Raw genomic sequence first — 8752 nt, forward strand, 5'->3', positions numbered from 1 at the left:
GTACTAACTATCATATGGCGCAAACGATTTGAGTTACATTGCTTTAAATTCTAGCTATTATAGAGACATGTCTTAGCTATGATCCCTGTGGGTCTCGAGTTTATTGAAGGGCCATTAGCTTAATTAGCAAATATGTACTCGCGGTATCGCCCATACTCGAATCATAGGCTAAATGCCATAATGAAAACGAAACGTCACGAATTCTATTTTTATCCTCCAATCACAAGTCGGAGCAATTCCTCTGTTTAGACCACAAGCACTTGGAACGTCTCAATTAAACAAGTGCCACGGAGCGACAGCGCTCATCTAACGTCTACTGGGGTGACTCTATGGTGGAGTGGTGGGCTTCTAGTAAGCCCTGTTAGTCCCAAATGTGTTCACATACACGCTGAAACAGTGGAATGCACAGGGATAGTATCAGGAACCTTCTCAAAGGAATGTTCGTTGGGATCGTTATGAAAGTTGCCACGAGATGGCGCGTACGTTTAAGTGTCTTCAGATTAAAGATGGAAGCTCCCATCGTACGTAGTAGCAACAACTATTTGCAAGACAGAATAGGTAAGCACTCATCCATTTACCTACGCAAGCCTACGGGCTGCAATAGAGAGCTGCCACCTGTAACCAATTAACGCAGGCAAAAACTACACAGTACCACCACCACATGCACTGGCAGTGGCCACTGGCAGTGGCCACTGGCAGTGGCATACGTTACATGTAACATACTGACAGTACAGAATGCCATAGAAATTACATGATTTAAAGAGCATAAACCTTCTTCAACCAAAATTGCGTTTTGACAAAATTCACTGAATCTTGTAGCCTCATCACACTCCAGCCCCGCCTGCTACTATGATCTCGGCAACTTAAGCAAACCCCCGGCATGTCAAATCCTTTCTAACAGGTAAAACAAAATCCTGTTTAACGCCTCGTCTTTGAGGGTCAAACAGGTTATTCCCGACACTTGACTCTTCCTCGCCCATCGCTCAGCAGATAGGTCACATTTCATGGTCCTTTCAATAAAGGCATAAAAATGCTTAGGTCACGCCTGAAACAAAAGTTTTTTCAATCGCTATTCCAGAGACCATGTTCCTCAGAAAATGTCTAAAATCTGCCTCGTGCCCATTGAACCTAGTTGCACCTGTACACCTCCAGATGTTCGGACAAGTCGACTGGCTTTTACCTAACCATGTGCTATTACACCGACTATTCACGCAGCTAGGGTCGGCCGTTTAGATTTGTGCCGCAAGTTCTGCATTTCCTGCTATACGTTAATGTTAAGAGGGACATGTTCCCCTTTCTTTGAACACCTCTTCGACCCTTTGACCTTTGGACCCCAGCTCAGACATCCAAACTCGTTTTGGACGATCCCCCCCGACGTCCGAATATCGTGACCGTACCGTCGAGCGGGTTAGAATGTTGATGCCCAACGGATCTGCGCCGCGGGCGCTACCACCGCCCCACGGCACTCCCTCCACGGCACGACGGTCACGGGCCCGGTCACGCACCGCACAGCCTCACGAAGGGCTACTCTTTGTCGTGGCGTGGCCCACGCGCTACTGTGTGGCTCTTTCACAGTGACACTCTCGTTGTCTTTTTATAAATTGTCTCTCCACAAATGGCTACACTGTGTGCAGTGCCCGCAGTTCATAGCGGCTATAGACTTGTGTCCTATCACTTGTGTGCCTCTCTCTCGCTACCCTGCGAATGTGCCTTCCAACACGTTCTGGTGAGCTTAGGTTGGTCCGTATCGTCATTGGTGTGCTCTTCTCTCTTGGCGAATTTGATCAAACACAGCTTCTGTGGCCTATCACCGATTGTGTGTCTTCCCTATGCGGCTGAACCACGTGTCCAACGTTATCCTGATGGCCATGGGTTTGTCCTAGCTTTCAGTACATCGTCGTGTGGTCCTTCTATATGCTGATATGGCCAAGTTCTGTGGCTATAGAGGTTGTCTCACATTGCGCTGTCTTCTCTATTGCTGAATGGATCCAACAGTTCTTGTGGCTTGGTGTGATATAGTATCATTGTGTGTCTTCTCTCTGCGGAAATATGTCCATCAGTTCTGCTGGGCTATTAGGCTGTCGTATACATATGTGGCTCTTCTCTATGCTGAATATTGCCAACTAGTTCTGGGCTATAGGATGATGTCTATGCATTGTGTGCTCGTGCTCTCTTAGACCTGAATACTGTCCACCGAGTATGGCTTGGAATGCTAACCTAGAGTCTCCGCTCCTAGCACACCTTGTGTGTTTGTCTCCACTGACTGACCCTGAATTGGAATCCCACATGTTCTGTGGGCGATAGGCACGCTGTGTCTATAGTACATTGTGCCCGGCATCCACCGAGTGGCTTCGTCTCTGCCGGCATATGCTCAACAGTTCTGGCTATAGACTGTGTCTACACATTGCTGTGGTCTTCTCGATGCTGAATGTTCAATATTTCTGTGGCTACTAAGTGTGTCTATGTTACATTGGACCACTCATGTGTACTTTCTCTCTGCGGATATGTCCAACGTTCATGCTCTCGCGTAAATACTGCTGTCAGCCGCCGTCATACCCACTCTGCTCTGTTGCTCTGCCGATGACCCCTGCGTGACTAATTCTCGCACAGGGTTCCTGTGGCCGCTCATCAGCATGTGTCTATGCACTTGCTGCTGTCTGCTCTCCTCGCCTGACATATCGCTTCCCAGTTATGCTTGGCAGTACTAGATGTGTCGTACACATGCGGGCTGCCCGACATCCCATCCCACACCATGTGTGTCTTCTCAATGCTGATGTCCAACAGTTCTCTGACTACTAGAGTGTGTCGGTTAAGTACATTTGGTGTGTATTCTCCTCTGCGCTGCTGAATATGTCCAACAGTTCTGTGGCTATAGATATGTCTATACATTGTGTGTCTTCTCTATGCTGAATATGTCCAACAGTTCTGTGGCTAGGTATGTCTATACATTGTGTGTCTTCTCTCTGCTGAATATGTCCAACAGTTCTGTGGCTATAGGTATGTCTATACATTGTGTGTCTTCTCTATGCTGAATATGTCCTACAGTTCTGTGGCTATAGGTATGTCTATACATTGTGCTTCTTCTCTCTGCTGAATATGTCCAACAGTTCTGTGGCTATAGATGTGCCTATAGTACATTGTGTGTCTTCTCGATGCTGATTTGTAACTTTTGATGCAATTGCAAAAGTAACATCACTATGACTTGCTTTTTGAAGAATATGTGATATGCTTTATTCATTTAACTGCCAACAGGAAGCTCATCACACATAATTATGTAGCAGGACATTGCTCTTTCTTTTAATGCAGCGATAAGTAAATTTCAATAAGAACTAGAAAGGATTTCAATGTCTGAATAAGATCATATGGAATATAACAAATAAACTGAGCAACAAGAAATTCAAATAATGAAACAAACTTGACAATGTACATGTAGGGAAAGCTGGGGAAAATATGCCATTTTACTTACAATTGTGTCATGGTATGCTTGGCGCAATTTTCACTGAGTATAATGATCTACACGCAAAGTGGAACATCAGTGTCCATGTGTTTTTTAAGGATAACTCGAAAAATAATTCAGTTATCAACCTGAATTTTCATATAGTTCCCCCTAAACAGCAGTGGCCCTGCGAATAAAGATCCACCGAGAGATTGTTTAGGGTTGGATAGATACATGCATCTACTCATATTGCATTATTTGTTTTTTTCCAATAATTGTTGTGGCTCTAATTTGAGCAAATATAACTCTCAAACGTGTAAAATGAGGCCTATCTAGACTACACATCCATCACTCTAGTATTTTCCCCAGCATTCTCTTGTGAAACAAACAAATTGTAACAGCTATGAACAAGAAACTTCCCTTTCCTACAAATAGTAGAATGTTGTAACGGTCCTTTATCTTCTGTTAAGGTTTGACACCTTCTTGACTATCTTATGATAGACCCTCCTATGTAATTCACCATTATTTTGTTTGCTCAGTTCAATTGCTTTCAAACAAGCTTCTCTTCCAGGTGTAATCTTAGAATCAAGATAATCTGACAGATACAATCTGAGCTCTTCCTCTTCTTTTGGTGTCCATTTCACATTTCTTGGCATGCCACTTTCTCTCTTCTTTCTCCTTTTCATCTTTGAGACATTCTCTTCTTGTGAATCAACTTCGCTGGACAAATCTTCATCAACAGGAATGTTCATGTCAATATCAGGATCAGTGTCCCCTATTTTAAGCAGGTCCTTCTCAAAATCATATCCCACATTATTTGATTCATCTGGTGCTTGCCCATTGTCATTTTCTCCAAGCACAATCTCTGGAAAATAGCAAAATATTATGTAGGATAAGTTTAAGTCCAATATTGAAATAAATGTGCAAAATGTACTTTACTGTAAGAATACCTGGGCCAGTTTTCCGGTAAACCACAATGCTCATTTGCATATCATATAAGTTTAGAGCTCCTTTAAGGTAGGCTGTACATACACATGCATATGATGATGATGGATGCGGGTCCCTCACATGATCTCCGACCATTTAGTCCCGCTTTATCATCAAGATGAGGTTGCCAATAAACATTTCAAAATAAAATTTAACATACACACCTTCAAGTCTGATGTCATCAATGCTCTTTCCAGCATATTTTCCTGTTAGATTCATGTCTTGCATTAACAGTAATTTGCTGATATGGACTCTTTCAAGAAATCCAGACATCTGTCTGTAATGTTGTAGGTGCACTTCCTTTGTGTGCCCCAGATGATCACAAACCCATTGAAGTTGAGCTTCTGTCATGTTCAATACCTGTTAAAATAAGTAGTTAATAAGTTTGTGACTGTTTCACTGTGCATTGTGAAACAAATTTGGCCTATTTATAGCATAACAGGGATTATTGGTTGATGACATAATTTTATAGCTCTACATGTACATTGCTAAGCATTACTAGAGCACATGGTAACTCACAAGAAGGTACATTAAGGGTTTACGGTCAATTAAATTTTTCTTTAATCAAGCTTTATTAATAGTGAACTGTAGGAATGATGGAAGGCATGTTCTAATTGCGATATCTTGAGTAATATGTATTGCTTTTATTATGTATTCTTGGGCTTCCCCATAGCAGCAAGATGCTGCATTGTACACGAAAAAAACTGGAACTGGTAGTGAACACAAGTGAAATGTCCCACACAAACTAACCTGTGTGAGTGTTGCACAATATTTTCGCATTGACACACTTGTGATGCGCTCTGGGGCCTTTAAGTTAAGCTCGGCACATATCGTTCTCAGACTGTCATAAGCTCTGGCACAGCCTCTTGCTGAAATACAAAGGATTTTTCGACATTAGTATCAAATTTACTGGTATTATAAATTAATATTTAGGGAAGGTATCAATTTGAAATTTGGCCAATGGCTCTCTTACAAATTGCAAAAAAATACCTTACATTTGTACATGTGGGAAGTCAACTGCGAATGTGATATCTTGGGATGCGGGGTAGTTTGGCCTAAAATATTTAAATGCTCTGTTTTGAGTGTTGTCCACTATTTTCTCTAATAGCATCCTAATGAATGCCCTTAATTTTAATGTTTTTAAAGCATAAGCTACACTTTTACAGGAAATCTCACCTGAGTTTGGGAAGAGCAATTTGTTACTGGAAAGAATTTCTGCACTTTCTCGAACACTGGACTTTGCCAAGTACATTAATGGTGCCTGCAGATCTTCCGGAATCAGGACAGGAACTCCCCGTGATCTCTAGAAGAGAAATATTGTTAAATGTACACTTATGTAGGCAGGTTCTGTGTCATGAATGGGATACATTGGCAGGCTAAAACTCATGAAGATCAAATAGGTCAGGAATTACAATCAATGAGTGCCTTGCCTTTCCTCGAACTGTCATGAGTTCTTGTGACTGTAGTAAGTAATTTTCCATTGGAGAGAGCTGGCCTACAAGACTAGCATCTACATCTGACATGCTGATTTTTCGAGTAGTGTAGTCCTTTAAGCTGTTCAGGAAATATAATGAAATACCAGTTGATCCTAACCATTTAATACATGTACATGATTGGAAGTGTTATCACAGAATAGGTTTGGTACTTGGTGTTTCCACTGCAGTACTTCAGAAGGTTGAGAAGAGTACTGATGCATTATGTGATTTATAATAATTGAACCAAAGTAAGCAGCTGTCCGTTCATTTTCATTTGACAAAGCTGTGAAAATTCGGGACCGATTTTTACCAAATTTTGTCAGTGTAGGCCTATTCATGGACAGCCGCAATCTCACTAGTTATATTAAAAACAATAGGTAAGGAAATATTAGAATATCACATACCTGATATATTCCATTTCTCCTGACCGCCTCTTATTGTAGCACATCAGTCTTGTCATCACCAGACGAACTACTCTATGGTATGTATCTTTGTCACTGTTCTTCAGGTCACATTTTTTAAGTTCGACTATCATGTACTGAGTTAAACACCGAATGTCATCTGGTGCAGGTATCTCTTTTGATTTTGAGAAGCTCCTTTTGGTCAACATCCAGCGGGCAAGTTTTGTCACCTTCTCAGCCCATTCTACTTCAATTAGTTTTAAGAAAATCTTACAATCCTTAGCTATGGCCTCGGATGTCTCATCCCGTTTCACTTTCATGGCAAATGCCCACTTTGCATGTAACAGCCTCTTTATGTCATACTTTAACTTTATCGCGTTAGAAGGTGCGGCAAGTTCTTCCTCATCATCCATGTATGGCAGGGCACATTTCAATGCTGCCAGAACAACTTTGTCGAAATATGCTGGTGTTAGAAAATCCCACATAGACCCTGAATTCTTGACATTCTTGACTGGAGGTTTATCAGCTACCTTACTTTGTTCTTTGTTCCTTTCCTCTACAACCCTGTCTTCTTCATTCCTCAGTTCAATTAGCATGCGACTATTCAACCTCATACGTTGTGATGCATAGTACTTGCGTTTGTTTTTATTATCCTGATTTCGCCTGAGCCAAGACTCTCCTAAAGCAACCAGTAGCATATCATTTTGTGCTACTCTAGAGATGTCATCTCTGGTCATTATACTGAAGACCTCTTCCAGTAATTGTTTAGTAGGGGTTGATTTGAGACGTCCAGCCATGATGTCAGATTGCAGTAATAGATCACGCTTCGAACTGGTTTCTTCACCTTTATGCCCCTTATTAGTTTTTTTGCATTTCTTTTGATGTCTCTGTATGGTAGTCAGTAGCATCCAGTCCCTGCACTTTGGACATGGTCCATATTTAGATGTGCTGAAGGAATCTGTTGGCCGTCTTGATAAGAGTACTTCACCCTTTCCAGAATTTATAACCTTGCAGTTGTGCCTATCATCACCCCGACTCCTTAAACTATTGAAATCCGGGTCCTCATTTGTCTGCTTTGCCTCCTGAAATAGGGCTTTCACTTCTTTTATATCCTTGTGTGTCTTCATGTGTGCTGGGATGTGCTGTACTAATTTGTCACAGAAAAGGCATGCGTGGTAGGAGTTATATACTCGGTTCAGTTTCTTTTTGGATCCTTTTCTATCCAAAGAAGTCTTCATAACCTTTCTTATAAAAATCCCAGGGTTTAATTTGTCACGTAAAATCTCATCTTCATCGGGATCTTCAACATCTTGCTGATCATCTACATCCATATCTACTTGCATTTGTGCAGAGTCTTTTGCATCTTGGAGTCGTTCCTTCTCTGGAGATTTATTTGTGTCATCTATTCTCACACGTTTTTTCTTTGGAGAACTGATTTTACTGTTATCTACTACTTCACCATCATGGCTGTTAACATCACTGTCACTGTCTGGAATATAATCTTCATCAGAATCATTGCCATTTTCACTTGAGTTTTCATCTGCATAATGTGATGTAACCGGAATAACCGGGAACACTTCAGACTCATCAGATGCATCATTCAGGATAGTTGTAACATCACTCTCGATTAAAGTAGCTTCACCTTTACCTAAACTATCAACTATACCATCAATTATGGAGGTCTCAACCCCACTCAATCCATCCATAAGTGTAACTATGTCAGCATCTATGTTATCTGCTGCTTTTGGTTCCATCGCCTCAATATCTTTGGGTAGGCCTACATTTATGTATGCATCATGACTTTGAAGCATACAGCGGAACTTTGCCGAGGTTTCACTGGCAGACTCTAGATCTCTCTTTCCAAGTGCCTCTGGTGGGGTATGCTGACCAGACGCATGCTGCGACTGCAAGTTTCCCATACCACCCAGACCATTTACGTTCAACTGACCGTCTGCTGGCACGTCACCTATGCTATCATCGCCGATAAAGTGCGACAAGGCGAGTGGCGTGCAGATGTCGCCATTAGCTACGACAGCAGTCACAGCTGCGGCATGCCCGTTCACTTCCCGGTTGTCCTTCACGGGTATCAGGTCGTCGAACACTGCCCCCGTGCGATCTCCACGGCAGGTTTTCCCGCTCGCTACTGACACGCACTGTGCTGCCTCTCGGCCGCTGTGCGCGCCGTCGTCATGAACGCGATCACCGGCACTACCGTTGGCAGAGGCCTGCCACACTGCGCCTGCACCGTCGCAACGTGTATCACGCGCGACGCACGGCTCCTCGTAAATGTCATAGCGCAAGCTGGTGACGGCGCTGTTGGACGTGTTGCTGCCAGTTGCAGCTAGTTGGTTGGTTTTAAGCGCGACGAGCAGATTCTGATCCGTGCAATTCTCCTTCGGTAGCGGGCTACTTTTTACCTTGCCCGGTAGAGTTTTCTGATCTGCAAAACCACA

At 42.6% G+C, this 8752-nt stretch overlaps 1 protein-coding gene across 1 annotated transcript in view; it reads right to left on the minus strand.

Annotated features, from left to right (window-relative positions):
* Window positions 1-3294: 3294 nt before the first annotated feature.
* The window catches only part of LOC106816566, a gene marked incomplete at its 5' end in the record, with an annotated part of 8598 nt that continues 3140 nt past the window's right edge, over window positions 3295-8752 (minus strand). The window contains 6 exons of the mRNA XM_014821190.1: window positions 3295-4301; window positions 4588-4783; window positions 5174-5292; window positions 5600-5726; window positions 5854-5977; window positions 6303-8739. Of these exons, the coding sequence (XP_014676676.1) occupies window positions 3892-4301; window positions 4588-4783; window positions 5174-5292; window positions 5600-5726; window positions 5854-5977; window positions 6303-8739 (3413 nt within the window). The remainder of the gene's footprint in view (window positions 4302-4587; window positions 4784-5173; window positions 5293-5599; window positions 5727-5853; window positions 5978-6302; window positions 8740-8752) is intronic.

Source organism: Priapulus caudatus, unplaced genomic scaffold, assembly GCF_000485595.1.
Source record: "Priapulus caudatus unplaced genomic scaffold, Priapulus_caudatus-5.0.1 Scaffold1417, whole genome shotgun sequence".
Lineage (NCBI taxonomy): Eukaryota > Metazoa > Priapulida > Priapulimorpha > Priapulimorphida > Priapulidae > Priapulus > Priapulus caudatus.